Genomic DNA, 24,145 nt, shown 5'->3' with positions numbered 1-24,145 from the left:
CACGATTGCTTGACAACCACCGGGCTGGGGAAGGTAGCGCTAATTAGCCAGAAAACTTACTTTTCAGGCATGAGTCATTGGAAGCAGGTGTCAAGGGAGCCTTTAACGAGGCCCTCGTGACTCAGTTGATATTTCCACTCTGCATCACCGCGTGTATATTGTACTGAGATCGCAGTGGCCTCGCCACCAGAGACAGAGGGGCAGAGGAGAGAGAGAGGGGGAGGGAGAGGAGAAGAGAAAGAGAGGGAGAGAGAGGAGGAGAAGAGAAAGAGAGGGAGAGAGAGGAGGATGAAGAGGAGTGAGAGGGGAGAGAAAGAGAGAGAGAGAGAGAGAGAGGTGCTTGGAGAACCCAGTATCCAATGTTAAAAATAAATGCCTTCTGCTTTTTGGCCCTCTTTCCTATTTCCCTTCATTCTTTTTTTAATTAATTTACTTACTTTACTTAAAGTCAGGGTCTTGCTCTGTCGCTGAGGCTGGAATGTAGTGGCTATTCTCAGGTGCAATCATGGCTCACTGCAGCCTCCAACTCCTGGATTCAAGGGATTCTCCTGGCTCAGCCTCCCAAGTAGCTGGGACTACACCACACCTGGCTAACATTCCGTCAATAAATGTTTATTGAGCACCTACTACGTGCAGGCCCTATGCGAGGTGCTGGGAGTCAATGGTGAGCCATATTGCTGAGTCCTGTAGCTAAGAAGAGGAATAAATGAGTCAATTTCAGAGGTTGATGACTGGATATAGAAGACCAAGCTGGCGAAGAGGAGAGTGGTGGTGGTGGTGCTGATGTGGATTCTTTGAGAGCTGGTCAGGGAAGGCCTCTCTGGGAAGGAGCCAGCCATGCAGTGTTCTGCAGGAAGGGCATCCCTGGCAGAGGGATGGGCGGGTGTGAAGGTGGTGGGATGGGAATGATGTGGCTGTGTCCTCGAGGGTTAGGACAAGCTTGTGACTGTGACCTGAGTGGGAAGCCCCCTCCCCACGCCTGGCACTGAGGGGCTGTATGTCCTGCCACCTGGAGTAGAATCTGCTCGACTGGCCTGGGCGCTCTCTCTACTGTGGGTCACATATGCTATATGAAGTCGGGGACCTGTTGCAGGTGGGGTGTGTACTCTGCAGGTCGCAGGTTGGGTGGGTGCTCTGCAGGTCGCAGGTCGGGTGGGTGCTCTGCAGGTCGCAGGTCAGGTGGGTGCTCTGCAGGTCTTTGGGGTCACAGGGAGGCCTGTGGGGGCTGCAGATTGTGCTTCTCAGTCTGCCCAGGGAACTGTAAACCCCCTTTCAAAAACATCTGTCCCCACTCTAGGTTTAGATTTATATGCAGGTATATGATGTAAAGTATTTTTTTTTCACAGATTAAAATAAATGCAGAGTAGAATAAAAACCCCACATGATTTTTTAAAGATAAAATGAACTGATTTCACCTCATAGTCAACAACGCTGACAGGCCCCCTGATGACCTGTCAACTGTCAGGGGTGCCTTTGTGTGAAAGTTTGAAAAACCAGCCCTAAGGGGTGAAAGAGGTGAATAGAGGATGGAAGAGAAGGAAAAAAGGATAAAAGGAAAAAGGGAGAAAGAAAGGCGCGGAGGTGGGGAGAGTCAAAGAGAAATGAGAGAGGGAGTACAGTATTCACAGGTCATTTTCCTAAAGGTGGCTGTTCTCTTTTTCTACAACCCCAGTAGGCCCCCACCGGGCCTGAACAACCCAAGCACACAGGGCCCTTTACTTCCAGTCCCCACACGCTGGCTTTGCTGGGAAACCCAGCTCCCTCTTTTAAGAGAGCCCCATGGAAGGCATTCTCTCTTTTTCATCAATTTCTTTTCCCTGGACATGATCCACATTAGAGATAGACATGCTGTTGCTGCTGTTTGTATTTTTTTTTTCTCCAGGCAGACCCATAAAGCAAGTTTTTGCTGGGCATGTTATTTGCATGGTGAAAAGAACAAGGCATCTCCTTATTGAGGGAAACACACATAGGGGCTGGGGTGGGCGGGGCTGGGCTGATGACCCAGCTTCCTTTCACGGCTGCAGGCGGAGGGGCAGGGCCCCTCTGCTGATGTGCGGGTGTCCTTCCCGGGGTGTGGGAGTGAGGGTGTCCTTCCCCGGGTGCGTGGGAGTCGGTGCTGCGCCAGGACTGCACTCAGAAGCGGCCTGTCCCTCTCCAGGCGTCTGCAGTGGATGGCAATGGCTTCGGGCCACAGATGGCAGGCGGGGCAGGCGTGTCCTCCGCGCTCAGTGATTGTCTCTGGTGTCCGAGGAGGCACTTCCGAACAAGATGTCACTGTCCTGGGACACGCTCAGCTGCGACTTGGTTTTGATGAGGAACTGCGCCCTCCGGAACATCACCCTCTCCTGCTCCTGCTTGAGCTCCAGGTAGGAGCGGGAGAAGGTGTGGAAGATGGAGGTGACGGGGAAGGCCATGAGCAGGATGCCGCTCAGGATGCTGCTCAGGGCCACTACCTGGCCCGGGGTGCTCCTGGGGACCATGTCGCCATAGCCCACCGTCGTCATGGTGATGACGGCCCACCAGTAGCAGGCAGGGATGCTGGTGAACTCGGGGCTGTCGGCCATCTCGTTCTCGATGACGTAGAGCAGGGGCGCGAAGAGGGCGATGGCCACGCAGAGGAACAGCAGCAGGAGCCCGAACTCGCGGGTGCAGCGGCGGGCGGTGAGCCCCAGGGTCTGCAGCCCCAGGGAGTGGCGCGCCAGGCGCATCACGTACAGGATGCGCAGCGCCCGCAGCACGCGCAGCACCAGCCCCACCTTGTCCAGGTAGCTGTTGCCCGCGCCGGGCTTGCGGCGGCCCGCGGCGGCGCCGTCCACCAGCAGCGTGATGTAGTAGGGCAGGATGGCCACCAGGTCGATCAGCGTCAGCGGGCTCCGCAGGAAGGCGAACTTGCTGGGCGCCTGAATGAGCCGCAGGAGGAACTCCAGGGAGAACCAGCCCACGCACACCGACTCCACGATGAAGACGTTGTGGCACATCTGGGAACAGTGGCCCTGGGAGAGAGGGGAAGGGACGCCGGAGGGGTCAGCGGGCCCACCAGGGAAGGAGCGCAGAAGCTCTGCCCTGTGCCCTGCTAGGCTTCCCAGGCGGAAGGTGACCTCTCCGGGCTGAGTGGCCTCGGGTCCTCTCCCTAGTTGTGCTCACTCTGAGGCCTGGGGCACTAAGCACCATCTCTACACTGGCCGCTCCTCGTCTCTCTCTGCAGCCCCCACCTCGGCCCCGAACTCCAGACCCCCAATAGGCTGCCTCCCTGACGCTCCCACCTGGGTGTCTGAGGGGCATCTCGAATTCGCCATGGGATCCTGGTTTCCTCTGCCCACTGGTGGTTTCCCTCCCTGGCTTTCAGCAATCCCATCTTTCCAATGGCTCAGCACAGGAGACCTGGCGTCATCCTTACCACCTTGTGTATAACCCCCAGGAAGTCTCTTCATTTAAAACAGCGTGAGAATCAAACCCACTGCCCACTGCTCCCACCTGGTCTGGCCACCATCCTTTCTAGCCTGGACGGTTGCAGTCACCTCCCCCGTGGGCTCCCTCATCCCTGCAGTCCATTTTCCACACATAGCCAGAGGGATCCTGTTCCTCCTCTGCTTAGCACCCCCCATGGCTCCCGATGGACTCTGAGGAATAGTCTTGTTCGGTGCCCCTATCACTGCCCCGGGCAAATTTAGGCCAAGGCTGCCTCACCGAAGCTTTCAAAAGAGGCTGGAAATGTGCAGTTTTACATGAACTCTCCTGGTGACAAATGTTGGTGATAATGTTGGTTAAATAGATAAAATGTCGATTTAAGTCCTGGTGATAATTCAGTGCAAAGAAATACTCTATGGGTCACTAAAACACATATTTTTGTTGGGTTTGGCATGCGAGCTGCCAGCTTGCCTCTCTGGTCTGGAATATAACTGGGTGGTAAACAGTCCTTTAGTGGATTTGGGTCTCATCCTTGAAGGGGCCCTTGGCAGAGAGGAGAAGCCAGCGTGGTTCCAGCCTGGGGCATCTTGGAGGTTCTGGGGCACAGCTGAGTTCTACAAGTCCCACTTGAACAATTCTGTCTCTAGGAATATGTTAGAGGCTGGAGATATGAGCTAATACCCGGTGGGGCTTTAAGGTCTTAGACCTCTGGGATGGGAAGCCCCTTCCTCTGGGAAGCCTTCCTGGAGCGTGCCCCACTAAGCTCCAGCAGTGTCAGTGGGCCTCCCACCCAGAGCCTCCTTGGCTTGTGTCTCATGCTTATGGTGATGGGGGGGGTGGGTGGTGCCACTACACCATCCCAACTCCAATAGACTTGAAGCTTCTTGAGGTCGGAAGACTTGTCCTGGTCACCCTGTCTCCCCTGTAGTGCCTCCATACAGTAGGCACTCAAATGTGTGCACAAGGAGCATGTGAAGCAGTGAATCCCACTGCACCCCAAAATGAAGTTGAAGAACAGCATTTTCACTGAATCCTTAAAAAGGCAAAGGTATTATTAATTTTTCAAAAAGCAAGTATCAGAAGTTGAACAAAACAGTGGCTTTATTAGTATTTTCCTGATAAAATCACGATCAAAGATGTTGGAGCTGAGAAGAAATTTATACTAAGTACAGCAATTTCCAGACAGGTCTCAAATGGTGAGCATTTTCCGTTTCCTTTCTTTTTCTTCTTGACCCTAATCCTTAAGAGAGGACTTTCTGCACATTCACTATGCATCACTTCTAATCCCTTCACTTGGTGTGGACTCAGTCAGCCCAATCACTTCTTTTTTTTTTGCTCTTGTTGCCCAGGCTGGAGTGCAATGGCGCAATCTTGGCTCACTGCAACCTCCACTTCCCAAGTTCAAGCGATTCTCCTGCCTCAGGTCCCGAGTAGCTGGGATTACAGGCATGTGCTACCACGTCCGGCTAATTTTGTATTTTTAGTAGAGATGGGGTTTCTCCATGTTGGTCAGGCTGGTCTCAAACTCCCGACCTCAAGTGATCTGCCTGCCTCGGCCTCACAAAGTTCTGGGATTACAGGCGTGAGCCACCGCACCCGGCCCCAATCACTTCTAATCACTTCATGTGAACTCACTGAATCCTTGCAACACTGTGAAGTGGGCCTGTTCATACCCGCCTTGGACAGGTGAGAAATCAGAGGCTCAAGAGTTTAAATAGCTTGCCCACAGCTACTACACAGCTAGAGAGGAGAAAGCAGGATTTGAATTCAGGCCATCTGGCTGTAGCCCTGACCTCTTCATCACTACCCTTCATGCTTATTGAAAGTTAATTTTACCAGCTGGGTATGATGGCATGTGCCTTTAGTCCCAGCTATTCAGGAGGCGGAGGCAGGAGGAATGCTTGAGTCCAAGAGTTCGAGTCCAACCTGGGCAACATAGCAACACCCCATCTCTAAAATTTTTTTTTTTTTGAGACAAGGTCTCACTCTGTTGCCCAGACTCGAGTACAGTGGTGCAATCTTGGCTCACTGCAACCTCCACCTCCCAGATTGAAGCAATTCTCACGTCTCAGCCTCCCAAGTAGCTAGGATTACAAGCGAGTGCCAACACGCCCAGCTAATTTTTGTATTTTTAGCAGAGATGGGGTTTTGCCATGTTGGCCAGGCTAGTCTTGAACTCCTGACCTGAAGTGATCTACCTGCCTCAGCCTCCCAAAGTGCTGGGATTACAGGCGTGAGCCACCACACGTGACCTAAAATTGTTTTTTTAATTTAAAAAAGTTTAAAAAGTTAAACTTACTAGTTGAATGCTATTTTCTTAATACCCATTTGAAAATTCAACTTATAAGCCAGGCATGGGGGCCCACTTCCTCCACATACATAAGTGGAAAAATCCTGACACAGTGAGTACTTCTAATGTTAAATTTGAGAGTGCATGTACATGAGACATAAGAATCGCTTCAATCTGGGAGGTGGAGGTTGCAGTGAGCCAATATCGCACCACTGTACTCTAGTACAGTGTAATCTTAGCACTTTGGGAGGCAGAGGTGGGAGGATCGCTTGAAGCCAGGACTTTGAGGCCAGCCTGGGCAGCAAAGCAAGACCCCATCTCTTAAAAAGAAAGAAATAAATTCAATGTATACAAAAAGTACCAGCAAGCCTCTGTGGTATTAATGCAACAGCTATTGCTACTTCCTCCACATACATAAGTGGAAAAATCCTGACATGGTGAGTACTTCTAATGTTAAATTCGAGAGTGCACATAAAGCACTTAGCACATGCAGGGTATACAGTCAGTGCTCAATAAATATTGGCTGGCATGATATTTACATTCAGTTCACACCGCCATACCTATTTCTCCACTGCCTATACAATTTGTACTTCTGAGACCTTTTGGTCTTTCTTGAAGCTTCCAGAATCCCCATATATAGGGAAGGAGTCACCAACTCAAAGCCTCATGGTTTCATACACAAGGAGACTGAACTGGGCCCCTGTGGGCTTGGCTCTCCCCAGGAGCTGCCGTGTAGGACTGCAGGCTGGTGTGTATGTTGGTGACGGGGCGGGGGAGGGGAGGAACCCAACCTTACAATTTTTTTAAAAATTTTGTTTTTTAGAGATGGAGTCTCACTCTGTTGCCCAGGCAGGGGTGCAGTGGCGTGATCATGGCTCATCGCAGCCTCACCTCCGAGGCTCAAGCAGTCCTCCTGCCTCAGCCTCCCAAGTAGCTAGGACTACAGGTGCAAGCCACCACACCTGGCTAATTAATTTTTTTTTTTTTTTTTCCGTAAAGACAGGGTCTCACTACATTGCCCAGGCTGATTTTGAACTCCTGGGCTCAAGCGATCCTTCTGCCTCCAGCTCCCAAAGTGTTGGAATTATAGGCGTGAGCCACCACACCTGGCCTGATCTTATGAATTTTTAAAAGAAGCTGAGATTTTGAATTTTTATATGAAAAAACTTCACTTTTAATGTTGGCAACCAAGTCAAATTTTTGGGAAACCTTGTGTGGGCCAATCACATAGTCCTGTGGGGCTATATTAGGTCCCCAAGCTGCCACGTGGGAACCATATTTCCATGCTTACAAACACAGACTAGTCTTAGACCTGCGGTTGGGCAGTGTCCTCAAATACCGAGTGGGTGTGAAAACACTTCCCCCACAGGGTTGCTGGAGCATTCCCTGGGGAGATAAGACGTAGGTGGCACATGCAGCCCAGATCCGGTTCCTGTGAACTCCCAGATGAGTGAGAGCCCTTCGACTGTAGCACACACCCCGTGTCAGGCCCTGGAGTAAATAAACTTTCCATTCATTCTCTTATGTAACAAAAAGAAATGCTCACCATTTGTAGACACACATGTACCCATCAATAAAAATTTATCTTCAGGACCCAGAAAATGTGTCTGGGCTACTATGATGCAAATGATTAGGAAGGTTGAGAAAGGGCCGAGTGGTTGAGATAAATTTGATGATATATGTAATGTGCTTCGCTCAGGGCCAGGCACGTCAAAAATCACACCATCCATTTATTCACTCATTTGTTCATTCAACAAATAGTGGTTGAGTGCCTGTTTGTGCTGGACACTGTTCTAGACACCGGCAAGGGGGAGGGCAGTGGCGGGCACAGTGGAGGCCAGGACAGGCACAGGCATGGACCCCCATGATGCTCACATATTAACAGGGAGGCAGACCATGCACACAAACATTCCTGATGTCAGGAGGGACCAGGGATGCTATTCAGCCAGCGTGCAATCAGGGGAGGCTTCCTGGAGGAGGTGACAATGCTCAGAGTCCCTTCCCTCGTGGTGGCACGTTTCCCCGCGGGGCGTGGGCTCTTACCTGCTCCTCCTCCTCCCTCAGGCTGGGCAAGGTGCTGACGGAGAGGTTGACGGCGGTGACGGTCACGAAGAGCACCGACAGGCAGGCGAACACCTTGCCAGGCAGCCCCGAGTGCGGCCTCTCCACCATGTCGCGCAGTCGCCGCATGCAGCGCCCCAGGCGGCCCTCCCCCTCGGCCGGGCCCTCGCTGTCGCGGCCCTCGCTGTCCAGCGCGTCGTCCTCTTCCTCCCGCTCCACCATCTCCGCGAACTCCTCAATCTTCTGCAGGTAGCGGCGCTTGCAGCAGCCGTCCAGGTGGTCCTCCGCGATGCCCCAGTACAGCAGCTCCTCCTGGAAGGACAGCGCGCACATCTCGCGCAGCAGCCGCAGCTTCCCCGCGCGCAGGAAGGTCAGGATAGTGCCGAAGGCCCCCGGGTTGCGGTCGAAGAAGAACTCGTTGCAGGTGACGTCGTAGTCATCGCACACGTTGAGGATGTCGTCGAAGTTGGTGCAGGCCTTGAGCTGGCCCAGGCGCGTCAGCGGGAACTCGTCCAGCGTGGTCCAGGGCAGCGAGTACTTGATGCCGCCCACGTTGATGATGATCCGACGGCGGCGGTCCTCGGGCTGACAGCCCTGGCGGGGCTCATCCTGCGGCCGCAGCCGCTGCGCCCGGCGGTAGAACGCGCCCTTGATGGCCTGGCGCTGCGGAAGGAAGGCCGGGTGGAAGGAGGCGTCCGAGGTGCAGCTCAGCGCGCTGTAGTCGTAGTCAGAATTGTCTCCCGGTAAGAGGGTCATTTTGGGCCTTCACATCCCCCTCGGGCCTGTGGGGAGAAGGGAGGAAAGACCTTCAGTGACCACCCCTAGCTTCACCTTGCTGAGAATGCAGATTCTGCAGATATGCACCGTTAGGGATGGAATCTTTACCCCCACATCCATAGGGTGCAGGCCCTAGCCCTCAATGGGATGGTATTAGGAGGTGGGGCCTTTGAGATGTGATTTGGTTCAGATGTGGTTATGAGAGCAAAGCCCCCACGATGGGATTCGTGTTCTTATAAGAGGAGGAAGACAGGCCGGGCGCGGTGGCTCACACCTGTAATCCCAGCACTTTGGGAGGCCGAGGTGGGTGCATCACCTGAGGTCAGGAGTTTGAGACCCGCCTGGCCAACATGGTGAAACCCTGTCTGTCTCTACTAAAAATACAAAAACTAGCCAGGCATGGTGGCGTGCACCTGTAATCCTAGCTACTAGGGAGGCTGAGGCGCAAGAATCACTTGAACGTGGGACGTGAAGGTTGCAGTGAGCCGAGATCGTGCCACTGCACTCCATCCTGGGTGACAGAGTGAGACTCCATCTCAAAAAATAAAAACAAAACAAAACAAAACAAAAAAAAAAAAAAGAAGAGGAAGAGACACTAGGGCTATCTCTCTGCCATGTGAGCACTCAGGGAGGCATCTAAGTGTGAAACCCGGAGAAGAGTGCTGCTGGCGCCCTACTCTCAGACTTGCAGCTGACAGAACTGGGAGAAATAAGTGTTGCTGAAGCCACCCAGTCTGTGGTATTAATATTTGGTTACATCAGCCTGAGATGACAAAGACATTCACCTAATAGTGAAATAGCAACAACATTGTTCAGCATCTCCCAGCCTTCACAATTCTCCCATATCCATCTATGCACTGGGGATGCAGCCGTGCGCAGAATGTGAAGGGGTCTCTGATCCCAGGCGGCTGACATCCTAGTGGATTTTCAGGTGACACATGTACTGTTATTTACTTAACATTTTATTTTAAATTAACCTTTTTTTTGGTATCTATTTGGCTTGGAAAAACAATTTGGTGTAGACCTACAGTTCTCATAGGGCTGATTTAGTCTCCCAAAAGACACGTGGCAATGCCTGGAAGCATTTTTGCTGGTCATGACTGGGGTTGCTATTGGCATTTAGTAGGTAGAGGCCAGGGAATACTGTCGCATGTCCTACAATGCACAGGACAGTCCCCACAACAGACACCTATCTGGTCCCGAGTGTCCTTAATGCTGAGGTGGAGAGGCTTGGTTAATGGTTATGAACGCAGACTTCGGAGCCACACAGCCTGGGCAAGTGACTCAACCTTGATGTGTCTTAATTTCCTTGTCTGTAAAATGGGTACAGCCATGTGACCTATTTGATAAGATTACTGGGAGGCCTAAGTGAATTATGTATATAGGAGCATTTAATGCAGTACCTGGCACATAGTAGGTATTCAGTAATTATTGTCTATTATTATTATTATTATTATTTTTGAGACAGAGTCTCGCTCTTTTGCCTAGGCTGGAGTGCAGTGGCACGATCTTGGCTCATTGCAACCTCCGTGCCGCGGGTTCAAGCAATTCTCGTGCCTCAGCCTCCCGAATAGCTGGGACTACAAGTGTGCCACCACACCTGGTTAATTTTTGTATTTTTAGTAGACGTGGTTTTGCCATGTTGGCCAGGCTGGTCTTGAACTCTTGATCTCAGGTGATCTGCCCACCTTGGCCTCCCAAAGTGCTGGGATTACAGGTGTGAGCTGCCACGCCTGGCCTATTATTATTTATCTTAAAGGGACAACTTATATTGTTTCCATTAATGGAAAACAGATACCATTGCCATAAATCAGAAGCAATGGACAAAGAAATGCACAACTATGAAAGCAATGCCATGTTTGCTCGGGGTCGGCAAACATCACCTTGAGGATGCAGGGGTGAACTGGACAGCCATGTTCATCCAGGAAGCCTTCCTTGGCTCTTCCGGCTAAATTGAGCACCCCTCCCCTTACAACTGGTGCATCCGTCTTCACAGCACTTACCACCAGTTCTAGAATTGTCGCTGCACAAGCCTGGCTCCTTCATTAGGCAGCCTGCTCCCTGGGGGAAGAAATGTGCTTTAGTCATCTGTGAATCCCTGTGCTCAGCACTGTAAAGGCTCAAAGAAGTGCTTGCTAAATGAGTACATTTCCTGTTGATGAGACCAACATGATAAGGTGACTTCTGGGGAACTGAGGTCAAAATATCAACTTGCACGGACTCCTTCCTTCCCAACCCTCAAAGCTAAGGGTTTGTGCTACTGGAACAAGATTGCTTATTCATTACCAGCTCATGGGCTGAATTTGGTTCACAAATATTTTACTTGGCTTGGAGAGGTTTTTGAAAGTTGAGAAATTTCATGTAAAAATCCATATCCTTGGCTTCTCTTAAAAAATCAGGATATCTGGCAACACTTGGCCCAAACGCCAACTGAGAAATGGCTACCCCTTTAGGCAGCACATGCTCCAATCCACCACAGTCCCCACCCCCAACTATTGTCTTCCTAACACCCACTGTATTCCACTCAAATGTGTTTCCTTCCCGGCCCTATAGGCACTTGAGTTTGAGACCCTTAGATTATAGCTATAGAGCTCTCTGGAATTAAGCCGATGCATAGAAAAGTTAGTAGGAATCAAATACTCTGCTTTTAAAAATCACCAGCCCTCGGCCAGGTGCGGTGGCTCAGGCCTGTAATCCCAGCACTTTGGGAGGCTGAGATGGGTGCATCACGAGGTCATAATATCGAGATCATCCTGGCCAACAAGGTGAAACCCCATCTCTACTAAAAATACAAAAATTAGCCAGGTGTGGTGGCACACGCCTGAAATCCCAGCTACTCGGGAGGCTGAGGCAGGAGAATCCCTTGAACCCGAGAGGTGGAGGTTGCAGTGAGCTGAGATGGTGCCACTGCACTCCAGCCTGGTGACAGAGCAAGACTCTGTCTAAAACAAAAACAAAACAAAAAAAACAAAATCACCAGCCCTCTCCCTAGACAAATCCCCGATGGAATCGAGTGGTAAAAGTCTATCAATTCCAAATGGAAACCCATATCCAATACTTAAATATGGGTCGGTGCTGTGGACATGTTCAGGGAAACACCCGCTCACGAACACACACATACACAAACACATGTACGTATGAATGAGAAAGTGTTTTAACAGGTGCTGGAAGGGGAGGGAGGGTGTTTCACACTTAAAAGGGGCTCCTTCCTAAGAGGAATTGCTTTACAAAAGCACATCACCCCTCTACTACTCACTGATCTTTGGGGAAGGCTACAATTGCATAGATCAGGGTTTGGAAAACTAGGGTACACCTGTGTTTGAAAGAAAAATGATTTGATTTTAGACGGTTAGAGTGTTTTTAACTTCACCTAAAATTGGAACCCATCTCCTCAGGCACAGCCTGCCAGGATCCTTTGGAGGCGTGGGAATAATCCCTTTCAGGCACTTTCCTTGGTGATCTCTCTTTTCAGCTCTGCTGTTTCATCTTTGCTACCACAGAAAAGAGAAAAAGTGACATTCTGTTTGGCAAGAATGGTGATGGAGGTAAAGGGAAAACGCTTCACACAAGCCCTGGAGGGCTCTTGTGAATCCCCATGGCTATAATCACCTCTTCTTTTTAGGAATTTCTTCTTTCAACCCTCCCAGCTTTCCCTCCAGCAGAAAACTCCCCCAATTAGTGATTTATTTCCTTCACACCCTGCCCCCACCTGAGTTTCCTGTGTGGAAAGTGATCCTGTCTCGGCAGCACGGTGAGTATGGAGAGGCTGATGCTACTCGGAGGGTAATAAACACAGTAACGACCTTGTTCTCAAAGCCAGAGTCCCCTGGGGAAATGCTGAGGCCAGAACTTGCTAAAGGAAGAACAGCCATATTTCTCCATGGCCTTTGGTCTTGCGGATACCCGATCTGATGTGAGATGGACGGCTCAGCACCTCTAGACCCTACACTAAAGTTCATAAATCAAAGAAGCCCCAAAGCCTGGGCTTCTGAAAAATAATACTGCTTTTCACGCAGCCTGATATCCTCACAAGACAGTTTTTATTTCTCCATGGTGTTAGTTCTGTTAGTTCTATAGCATGGTGGGTTTAAGTGATTTTGCCTCCGAGGGTCTATGGATGCTTGGGGAGAGGAAGCTGTTTGAGGCAGAGGCTGCGATGGGGGAGATGAGGTGAAGTCCGGAGGCAGGTGTCATTCATTCATTTATTTGTTCGTTTATTCAGTAGTTACTGAACACTCACCATGTGTCAGACTCTGTATTAGAGCTGGAGACATGGCAGAGAACAAGACAGACCCAGTCCCTGTCCTCACGGAGGTGACCTTCTGGTGGGGAAGACTGTTTCCAAATGAGCACACAAATCATTTCAGGCTGCAGTGACTGCAGTGTTGTTGACAGAGCAAGGTGAGAGATGGAGAATGACTATTGTGGGGTGTGGGGCAACATTGGCTGGAGGGGTGAAGGAAGGCTTCTTAGAGGAAGGGACATAGGGTTGAGCCGCACGGATGGATCCAGCCCTGTGAGGACCTGGCAGCGGGAGTGGCAAGAATTTGCTCCCTGACTTGGGGGTGGGCTTGGATGATCAAAGACCAGAGAATGCCGAGCACAGAGCGAGGGGAAACTGGGAGAAGAGGAGGGGGGCAGGGGCCAGGTGCAGCAGGGCCCAGGGGCTGACAATAAGGAGCTGGGGCTTATTCTGCAAAGGACAAGGAGTCCATGTGTGCCTGCCAGGTCAGTGGACAGTGGGTGGGCTGGGGAGCCCAGGCTGGAGGCTATGGAAGTCATTCTGGAAATGACTAAGGTTTGCAGCGGTGGAAGTCCTGGAGAACAGGAGGGATTTGGGATGAACTTTGGAGGAACAGCCCTCAGGACTGGCTGAGGAATGGGGCCTGGGAGAGGTGGAAAGAGAAGAACCAGGATTCCAGGGGTGCCATTTACCGAGGCGACAGATAGGTGGCGCTATGGTGAGCTGAGCCAGACGAAGCTGTTCCTGGCTGTGGGATTAGGGACAGAAGAAGACGCCGACAAAATCAAGGAGAGAGGGTGGAGATGGGTGTCTCCCAAGGACGGTGCCAGACCATCAATGCTGAGCTGATGGGTGTGTGTTTGCAGGGGGTGAGGGTGTCACCTGGCAGCTTTGACCTGGCTAGGCTGGCAAGGGCAGGGGGGCCAGGGTAGTAGAGCTATGGTGAAGCCAGAGGCAGGGGCCTCACCTGTGCCCTGTGCCCGGTACCCACTGAAGCTGCATCACATCAGGCCAGAGTGGTCAGTGCAGGGCATATGGTAGGCGGAAAAATGTCCCCACATTCCCCTAGATGCCCATGTCCTAATCCTAATCACTGGAACCTGTGACTATGTTAGACTGCATGGCAAGGAGGAATGAAGGTTACAGATGGAATTAAGGCTGCTACAGCTGACCTGAGATGGGAAATTACCTTGGATGATCTGGGTGGGCCCAATGTAATCAACGGGGTCCTTATTTGTGGAAAAAGAAAGCAGCAGATGGAGCGGTAGAGGGCTGTGGCATGAGAATGACTCCACTGGCCACTGCTGGCTGTGAATATGGAGGAAGGGGCCATGAGTCAAGGAATGCAGGTGGCCTCCAAAGGCTGGAGACCAGGAAATGAGCTCCCTGGAGCCTGCAGAAAGGAGCACAGCCTTGCCAACACTCGATATTAGCCCAGCCAGACCCATTTCCAACCCCTGACCTCCAGACCTGTAAGATAATACAATTGGGCTGTCTTAAGCCACTCAGTTTGTGGTAATTTGTGACAGTTGCAATAGGAAATGGGATGCTGAGGCCGGGCATGGTGGCTCACGCCTGTAATCCCAGCACTTTGGGAGGCCGAGGCGGGTGGATCACCTGAGGCCAGGAGTTTGAGTCCAGCCTGGCCAACATGGTGAAACTCCATCTCTACTAAAAATACAAAATTAAGCCGGGCATGGTGGTGGGTGCCCGTAATCCCAGCTACTGGGAAGATTGAGGCAGGAGAATCACTTGAACCTGGGAGGCAGAGGTTGCAGTGAGCAGAGATGGTGCCAGTGCGCTCCAGCCTGGGTGACAGAGTGAGATTCTGTCTTGAAAAAAAAAAAGGAGATGTTGAAAAAAAGCTGGTTCTGGTTCTGGTTCTCCTCCAGCTTGGGGGACAATGTGCCAACCACCCTAAGCTGAGGAGGCAGAAGGGCGCATAGGCTTTAAAATCAGGAGACCTGGGTTCAAGGCCAGTTGCTCTGTGATTTTAGGCAAGTCGTGCCCTACCCCTGAGACTCAGTTTCTTTATCTGTATAATGAGGCTACAAACAACTCCTGCCCCCTTGAGTTATGGTGAGGACAAAAGCAGATGGCATAGGTGATACACTTGGCTCCACGCCTGACGCTCAGTGAACCCTCAATGGTCGTCTTGGAATTCTCACAAGTTATGATTAGAGTCGGCTGCCCCCCTCCCTGCTTCCCAAGAGAATCTTCTTTTCTGACTTGACCCACTGCGATTTGGATCCAGCATCATCTGACCCCCGGATCCAGTTGCTGGAGGGTATGTGGGCTGGCCTAACACTCTGGGAAAGCCACTGGGCGGTAATGAGGGAAATGAAGATGCTGCTGCCCTGTGACCCAGGAAACCCACTTCTGGGTATATTTCCCAGACCTGGGACCACAAAGGGTTGTGGCAGACATTGTCAGTAATAAATTATTTGCACTCAAATCCTTCACTCAGGGTTTGCTTCTGGGGAACCAGATGGAAGAGAGTAACAAACAAGGTACAAGAATGCATGTTCTGTGTTGTTTACGGTACCAGGAGGTCCCCTAGCATCCATCCCCAGGGGAGTGGACAGGCAAGTCTTCATAGAGGCAGATTTTGGAATCCTGCAGATTGCCCAGGAATCAGAAGCAATGGACTGGGTGGAGACTTAGCAACACATTTAGGTTTTAAAAACAGTGTGCCGAGTGGAAAAAGAAACAGAAGTTTCTAGCACTGTGCTATTTATGTAAATGAACACACACACATTACATATTTTACAAGGTCTCAAGCACATGCGAGGATCTATATCAACCACATGGAGGGTGCCTGGAAGGGCAAAGGAAGAGGAAGAAGCACGGGGATTGGAACAAAGAAGAAAAATGAGTAAGATGAGACAGCTTGGCACAGGCCAATGAGGAGGCGTGCTGGGAAGCGGTGTGGTTTGTACAACTCCGGGTTTTAACCCAGGTTTAAAAAGACAAATGAAGAGCACAAGAACAACAGAACCTTCTGAATTGCTCGGGGTGCTCGGTGGAGATACAGATTCCTGGCACCCTCCCTTCCCAGTCGGAATGCCTGAAGGGGAGGCCCAGCAATGAGCATTTTCACAGGCTCTCCTGGAGATTGTGTGCGAGGGAGGGGACCAGGAATGCCTGGAGTTCTCCCAGGGGCTGGAGGCACAGGAGCTGCTCTGGGCTTTCACCGGGACTGCCCTGCCCAATGTGTCAATCTCCTAGAGGCTCTGGAAAGCTCTGTGTGTCCCGCTTCATTGGAGAAATGGAATCCCTTCTGGTTTGTGAGAAAAATCTTCTGCATTGGGGCTGCCTTGATCAAATTTCCATTCAGGAGCCCAGAGATCCACTGACACTCTCCTTGCAATTTTTCTATCCTTCCTTTGAGGAAAAAGGTGATGCTTATAAGCTATGGCTGAGGGCTGAGAACATAATTCCAAAGATAAATGATCATTGAGACCATAAGGCGTTCTGAGTGGCAGTTCTCATGTGACCACCCTGAGGTCAGCACATGACTGAGGGTACAGGTGCAGGACCTGTGGGGTGGGACTTGGGAGGGCAGAATGGGATGGAATGAAGGTCCAAGCCAGGTGTGACTAGTCGTCCCTGCTGCTCCTGCTAATAACCCTGTGGCCTGAGCAGGCCATCACACCCACTGAGCCGCTGGCCTCTCTGAGCCTGCCTCCTCCCCTAGAAGATGGGGATAAGATTGCCGACCTCACAGGGCTATTATGGGGATCTGGTGAACGGAGGTTTGCTGCAGGGATGAGCAGTGTCACCGGGCCTCCTGTGCCCATGGCTACATTCCATCAGGGGCATTAAATGGTTCTACAAATGGTCCTGGGCTGACCCCAACTGCTTTCAGGTCTCTCTCCAGGGTTCCAACAAGCTGCAGGCCTCTCTGGACCCTGTTCTTTCTGTCTTATGCTCTCCATCCCTCTTCCGAGTGGCAGCGGGGAATGCAGAGAGAGTGCTAACTGCACAAAGTGTTATAAATAGCAGCAACCACAGCCTCCCTCCACTGCAAACTCACTAAGTGCCAGGTGCTGTGCTAGGAGCCTTAATTGCCTGAGTCTCCATCCTTTCCTAAAAAGGCGGGTATTATCACTAATACCCCCATTTTACAAATGAAGAAACTGAGGCCCTGAGAAGTGAAAACTTATGTCTGGCAATAAGTGATTAAGCCAGAATTAAGCTAGATCTGTGGGACTCCAGGCCAAACCTCTTTGACCCCTGCCTTTTACTGCCTCCTCGAACCACTTGTTCCTTTCGGGGAGCTGGTGTGGTGTCTCCACCCCTTGCAGTGAGTCAGGGATTGGGTTTCTAGTCTCTATTTCATATGGACAAGATTTTGGAATGTTTCTGAGGATAGGGAGAAGCAGGCAATTGTCCATGGCTGGGGAAACATATTTATCACTATTTTATATTTGCAAGAGAGCAGAGTTAAAAAAAAACGACAAAACCCCTAGTTTTGCCAAACTCAGCATTGCCATTTTGGCCTCTGGGAAGGAGATGTTGACGATGGAGGCAGAGGGTGGAGTCATCTCCATAAGCCCTGCTGATACCTTGATTTTGGCCCAATGAGTCTCTATTTGGTCTTCTAATCTCCAAAAACGATGAGATAATAAATTCAGGCTGGGCGCAGTGGCTTACGCCTGGAATCCTAGCACTTTGGGAGGCCAAGGTGAGAGAACTGCTTGAGTTCCAGAGTTCAAGGCCAGCCTGGGCAACATAGTGAGACCCTGTTTCTACGATTAAAAAAAAAATCAGCTGAGCATGGTGGTGTGTACCTCTAGTCCCAGTGACTCAGGAGGCTGAGGTGGGAGGATCACTTGAGCCCAGGAGGTCAAGGCGGTGGTGGGCCATGATAGTGACACTACACTCCAACTGGGTGACAGAGCAAGACCCTGTCTTCAATAATAATAATAATAATAATAATAATAATAATAATACAAAATTTATATTGCTTTAAGCCACTAAACGTGTGCAAGTATGTGAAAGGAGGAAATTAACACAGCTTCCAAGGCAACTTTCCAGAAGGAAAGCATTTCTCTCCTGCACTCTGCAGGCTTTGGTTTCTCTCTCATACCATGTCTCTCAACCTGTGCCATTCCCTCACTCCCAGTGGGTGTCTCGGGGACCCGTCCATCTCTCTCCATGCCACTCTTTCCCAGGCCCTGCGGCATTTCACTGCCAGTATAGCTTCATCTGTCAGGATTAGGGCTCCTGGCCGAGCTGACTCAGAGGCGGGTCAGGCTGCATTAATCCCCAATTAAAACGTTAATCAAAATGGATCCAACCATTAGCCTGGCCCGAGTCCCGGCATGTTAGATTTCCAAGAGCTGCTGTGCCCTGGTGGAGAATATATCTTTCTTAGCCACCTGCCGTCTGTTCTCGCCACGGTCCCACCACCCTGGGCCTTGGCCCAGCCTCCTGAAAGCTGGGGCCCAAGTTCCTGGGGAGATTATGCGCTGGGAGCTGGGCTTTCCCCTCCATCCCTCACTTGCCCCCAAATGAGAAAAAGTGCCAGTGTCCTTCCCCGCTATAAAAAAGACAGGCTGCCTCCGGAGCCTCCCTGCTGTGCTGCAGGCAAGCAAAATAACACCAAATGCACGTTTGCGTTTGCCTTCTTCTACGGGGAGGTGTTTGGGGACTTGAGCCAGAAGATCCTTTTCTCTTTGCCTCCTTGTAGCTCAAAATTAAGCAGAGAAGCAGGCTTGGGGGAGCAGTGGGGACCTCGGGACGGCAGGAAGGAAGACACCTGCTTATCAGAGTCCTCTGGAGGGAGAGCATGATCAGACTTGCCCGGGGAGGTGTGGGTGGGAGACTGAAGACTCACCTCAGGGCAAGGGACAGTCTTAGGCACAATTCAGATCCTATTTGTAGCAAAGTCACTTCATTTCTGATTTTGTTAATCAAATACAGTCTGCTGGATGATAAAAATGGTCCACAGCGATGGAGTGCTTCAGCTAGGTTCTTCGCCTCTCCCTTTTTATTAATTCTGTTTAGAGGGGCTTTACCAGCTGCCATTTTTCACCCACGGGCTCCATTTCTGGGCTTAATGCATCAACCAAGAGTAGATTCCTGTACCCCTAGACCTCTGGCAACAGGCAATGTTGACTCTTCATCAACATTGGAAAGCAGGGTGGAGAAAGGACAGCCGAGCCAAGGTACCTACTGAGGCTCCAGGAGGTGAGTTCCTTGGAGCTGGTTTGCGTCACTTAGCCCTGTACCCAGCACACATCTCTTTGTTCTTCTGTTTCCTGAGGCATCTCCCTCACCTCTTGCCAGAGCCCAGCTGTGCATCTGGTGCAGAGAATTCAAAGTGGTGCTCAGATCTGCCCCAATCAGGCTCCAGGACAAGCTTCAGGAAAGTCTTTGGGGATGGGGAGAAGCAAGTAACCTCTGCCTCCACTGTCACATCTCCCTCCCAGTGGCCAAAAAGGCAACCCAGAGTTTGGCAAAACTAGGGGTTTTGTTGATTTTTTTTACTCCCAAGGCTTGAGAACCCAGGCTGTAGGCTGTGGGCCTGGGCTCTCAAGTCTCAGGAGAAGAACCTAGGTTGCCTCGTTTCCAGTGCGCTTGCAGTTTCCTGCAGGTCAGGAGTGTGTCCCACGACAGACATCTTTCCACTGGAACGGGCTGGCTTCGAGAATGACTGAGGAGGGTGATCCCCAGGGGCCAGCACTTGCCTGTTTTTCAAACACACCTTCCCTCCTTCCCCTCCTATCAGGCGACTCTGCAGGGCTCCCAAAGCTGGGGGAGGCACAAGTAGAGCTCAGGTCTGGCAGAGCCTGAAAAATCCCCCAAAGAAGGACAGCATGCCCTAGCCACAGTGCCCACCACATGGCCCCAATCAGCAGTGCCAAACTTTTCTTGGAGATGTGCTGCCGGTGAGGCTCTCCATAGGGACTCTGCCATCATGGGTGTGGGGGTATCAAACACACGCTAATGAATAAACCTCTGCTCAGATTCATAGGGCAGGAACTTCCCCCACCCCACAATCAATCAGACCAGTTCCTGCTCCCTCCTCTCACTTACCCCAGTACTTATCTCAGGGAGTCAGCAAAGGGGGTGGGGGCGTATGTGTCTGTCTCCCCGTTCTATGTGTCTGTCATTTACCTGGGTAACTTTGGTGCCTGGCACCCTTTAAGTGCTTAATAACAGCAAGTGTTAAGAAAATGCCTGCTGAATGGACAACTTAACTCATAAACCCCATTGGTGGGAACCTGCATTCCTCAGTAATGTCAGATCAGTGTTTCTCAACTCCTCCCCACCCTACCCCATCACCCGCCCCTAAGGAGCTTTGAAAAGATCTTTTCTTCCTATTCTAGAACCAATTCCAGCTTCCACGCCTCCCACCTTGAGAAGGAATGCATTAGATGAACGAAGACTTCTGCCTATATACATGGGCTGCTATAGTTGGTCCCCCCGGGCAGTCTGCGGCCTCCCAAGGCGGGGCCTGGGTCTTAATCCTTACTTCTCTCTAAGCTGCATGAAGGGTGCCCCCATTCTATCCCGCCCCCATCCCATCCCTCTTCACTTCTCCCCAGCATAGGGCCTCCATAAATGTTTGTGAACTGGATGAATGACTGTTGAGCGCTTGGTATGATGAGCTGCGTATAACAGGTGCTCAACCAATCTTTGTCCAATCTATGAATGAATGAATGAACTTCACCCTTTTCCTTCCATACCTCCAGGCCGAGCCTCTCTCCCACATGGAAACCCTAAGGCTGAGACTACCACTTTCTTACCAGTTCCTGGGGTGCCCAGTGAACTGTCTCGGTATCCCCAGCGCCTAGCACACAGTAGGCGCTCAATAAACGCTTGCTGTGTTCATAACGAATGACTCAATCATGCTCACGGTGGGGGTGAAGGGGGGCTCCATACTGTGCCTAAGGATACAGTGAATGAGCAAGTGACACACACTCCCCCACCCCAATCCCTAACTCTCCTTCCTCCCGGGATCCGGGGAGAAACCTCGGCCCACAGCCGGGATGCGCCCCCACCGGGGTCACCGCGGCGGCGAACGTCCCGGACTTCGCATCCCGGGGACCCCTTGGGATGAACCGAAGCCGGACCCGCACCTTGGCCGTAGCAAGCGCGCTCCATGCCGCCACGCACCAGCGGTGGCTCCCGAGTTCTCTGTCGCCCTGGCCTCCCCGCAGGCGGGTTTCGAGGCCCCCGCAGGGAGTTCAGGGCCACGGCCACGTGCAGCCGCCCCCGAGCCCGAGTTTGCAGGCTCGGGGTCCGGTTCGCGCTTCGGTGGGGCCCGGCGAGGCTGCAGCGCGCAAAGTTCCCACCTCAAGTTCCCGTCGCGGCGTCCCCGCCTCGGAGTTGGCCCGGCCGCGGCTTCCGTCCCCCCCGGCTGCCCACAGGTCCGGGGCGAGGACGCGAGAGGGGCCTGGAAGCCGCCCGGGGCGCCCGCTCTGCCTCCTGGAGCCGCCGCCAAACTTCGGTCCCGGGGCCCGGCTTAGCTCCCGCCCTCGGAGCCACGGCCGCCCCGTCTCTGCCTCCCGGTCCCCGCCGGGCTCCGAGTGCGCCGGGAGCGCGGCGCAGCAGCCGCCGAGGGAGGGAGCGAGGCAGGAGGCGGGACGGAGGGAGGGGACTGAGCGCGGGGCGGGGAGAAGGGACGGGCAGCCGAGAGCGCAGCGCTTGGCTTCGCCCCGCTTCGGGACAGTGGCAGCGGCGCCACCGTCACGGGGCGTCCAGGCGCCCAATCGGGACCCCGCACCTTGGATCCGGGGGCCCTGGCGCGCCTGCTGGATTGCGCTCCTCGCGGCCAGTTCCTGAGCCCGCGTCCGGGACTGCTCGCGCTACGCCCTCCCTCCCGTTGCCTTCTTCCCCGTCTGCTCTCCCAGGAGCGACCACCCTGCGGCCCCTTCGCCTGCACGCGCCAGCCTTCAAGGTCCCCGCGCTCCGCTGCCCTGGAGCTTCACGCACTAGGCGGCGCGGCAGCCTCCTAGGGTCGCGCTCCCTGTCAGCTTTCCCAGCGGTCCAAGTGCGCCGGTGGTCCCGGGTCCGGGCCCCTAGCAACACCGCCCCAGGGTCTACATGTGCCAGATATTAAAACCCCACTCTCCGCTGCCCCGGGGCCGCGCTCCACGCGTTTCCACATCCTGGGAACCACACGCGCCATGTCTCCTGCCTTTCCCTGGAAGTCCAAGTGCACCGCTGCCTCTGGGTCCCTCGCCCCCTACCCCGGGCAAGTACTGCATCCTTAAGGCCCTCCACGCGCTGCTGCCCTGGAGCCGCAAGCTTCCACATCCTGGGGGCCACATATCGCGCGGCTTTTCTCTACCTCCTAGACCAATGTTGCCCTTGGGCCCTTCCTGCCACCGCCACCCAGGGACTGCCAGCACCTTGCTGTGCCAACTTCCTAGGGCCAGTATGTGCCGTGCCAGGTGTTTTCTCTTCCAGTCCCGCGGGGCCACAGCCCCAGAGCCCTCCTGGGCGAGCAGACCGGCACTTCGTCGTCCACTCCCCTGGCCGGTGCAGGGCACTTGGACCAGGTCCTGAGGTCTTGGGGTCTTGCGCCCAGTGTGGCCGCCTAGCCTCGGAGTTGGTAGGATGCTGCACAGATGCTGGAGGTTGGATTGGAGGGATCTCCTGGGTTGGAGGGATCTATTGGGTTGGAGGGATCTACTGGGTTGGAGGGATCTATGGGGTTGGAGGGATCTGTGCTGCTGGCAGGGCTGGCCTCTTAGGGTCGCTTCCTTGCACTCCGTTCCTCTTTTCCTTTCTGTCTCTACTGCCTTTGCCTATCATCAGAGAACCAAGAAAGGACACGAAGAAACCCTGCTGCCGACCAGCCTGAGGCCTTCTGCTTAAGAGTGGGGCGCGGGTTGGGGAGTCGTGGGTGCTCATTAAGTGGGTTAGGGTTAACCCTAAGAAATGAGCGCAGGGAATACTAGCCTGAGCGGCAGTCCCAGCCACTTGGGAGGCTGAGGTGGGAGGAGCATAGGAGTTGCAGGTTATAGTGCGCTGTGATGGCACCACTGCACTCCAGCCTGAGTGAGTGAGCGAGATATAGCCTTTAAAACAACAAGCATAAAAACACTGGCTTATTGGTGAGGTGGAGGCCTGGACAGACAAGGATTTGCCTAAGGACCTGTTTCCAAGAGCTCACCTTCTACTGGGGGCTTGGCAGAACTGGGAAACTGCTGAAATACGTGATTGCAGAATGAAGCCAGAGAGGCCACTTTAGATAGAATAATGGGGGAGGGCTCCTGTGGAGGTGATGGTTACATGGAGCCCTGAGCCAGGAGAAGGAGCCCATCTCGCAAGATGGGAAGAGAGCTTTCTAGGTGGACAGAACATCAAAGGCACTGGCCTTCAAGCAGGAGAGAGGGAGGCATGTCTGAGAAACAGCAAAGAGGCCAACCAGCAGTGTGGGGGAGGGGCCCAAGTAGGGTGGGGTGGGCTTTTGTGGTCAGAGAGTCCCTGGATTACATGTTGACAAACACTCCTCTTGTGGTGGATCAGGTTTCTGCCTTCCTTTCCCATCTGAAAATTGTTGTCTTTTTTTTTTGAGACATAGTCTCTCTGTGTCTCCCCGGCTGGAGTGCAGTGGCATGATCTCAGCTCACTGCAACTTCCATCCCCCTGGGTTCAAGCGATTCTCCTGCCTCAGCCTCCTGAGTAGCTGGGACTATAGGTGTGTGCCACCATGCCCAGCTAATTTTTGTATTTTTAGTAGAGACGGAGTTTCACCACGTTAGCCAGGCTAGTTTTGAACTTGCAACCTCAAGTGATCCGCCAACCTCAGCCTCCCAAAATGCTGGAATTACAGGCGTGAGCCACTGCACCCAGCCAGAAAATTGCTCTCTATCTTGTTTTTGAGACAGGGTCTGGCTCTGTCACCCGCTGGAATGCAGTGGTGCAATCATAGCTCACTGTAACCTCTAACTCCTGGGCTCTAGGGATCCTCCTGCCTCAGACTTCCGAGTAGCTGGGACTACCACGCACCACCATGCACCACTAATTTAAAACAAAATATATTTTTTGCAGAGACAGGCTGGTCTGGAACTCCTAGGCTCAAGACATCCACCCACCTCGGCCTCCCAAAGTGCTGGGATTACAGATGTGAGCCACTGCACCTGGCCATGTTTCTATCTTTTTTACTTGCGTATTATCTGTGTCCCCACTGGGGATCAAGCTCCATCAGGGCAAGGACTGCGTGCTGTCTCTCCCCTCTCCAGCAGCTCCCACTCTGCTAGGCACATACAGAGCAGGCTTCTTAAATGATTCCTGGAAATGATTCCTGGGGGAATTCAGGACAGTTTTCTGGAATAGATGTGACTGCCTCAGAGAGTCAGACTCCTCACTGATGATCACAGGGTAAGGATGCAGAGCAGGGGCTC

The 24,145-nt window shown here is 52.6% G+C and overlaps 1 protein-coding gene across 8 annotated transcripts; it reads right to left on the bottom strand.

The window, feature by feature from the left end:
* Nucleotides 1-1,846: 1,846 nt before the first annotated feature.
* KCNG1 (potassium voltage-gated channel modifier subfamily G member 1) lies at nucleotides 1,847-21,349 on the bottom strand. 8 transcript variants are annotated; one of them, XM_055266265.2, is made up of 5 exons: nucleotides 21,086-21,343; nucleotides 11,907-12,027; nucleotides 10,540-10,597; nucleotides 7,742-8,541; nucleotides 1,847-2,993 (listed from the first exon to the last, which is right to left on the bottom strand). In XM_055266265.2, exons 4-5 carry the CDS (start codon nucleotides 8,513-8,515, stop codon nucleotides 2,226-2,228), a joined length of 1,542 nt encoding a protein of 513 aa, XP_055122240.1. In that variant the 5' UTR covers nucleotides 8,516-8,541; nucleotides 10,540-10,597; nucleotides 11,907-12,027; nucleotides 21,086-21,343; the 3' UTR covers nucleotides 1,847-2,225. The 8 variants fall into 8 exon arrangements, with proteins under 8 accessions (XP_055122240.1, XP_055122242.1, XP_055122243.1 ...); XM_055266267.2 differs by having other exon boundaries at nucleotides 11,907-12,022; XM_055266268.2 differs by lacking the exon at nucleotides 21,086-21,343 and adding an exon at nucleotides 20,870-21,079.
* Nucleotides 21,350-24,145: the final 2,796 nt, after the last annotated feature.

The sequence above is a fragment of the Symphalangus syndactylus genome, chromosome 24 (genome assembly GCF_028878055.3).
Source record: "Symphalangus syndactylus isolate Jambi chromosome 24, NHGRI_mSymSyn1-v2.1_pri, whole genome shotgun sequence".
Lineage (NCBI taxonomy): Eukaryota > Metazoa > Chordata > Mammalia > Primates > Hylobatidae > Symphalangus > Symphalangus syndactylus.
This window is presented reverse-complemented; position numbering and strand designations above follow the sequence as displayed.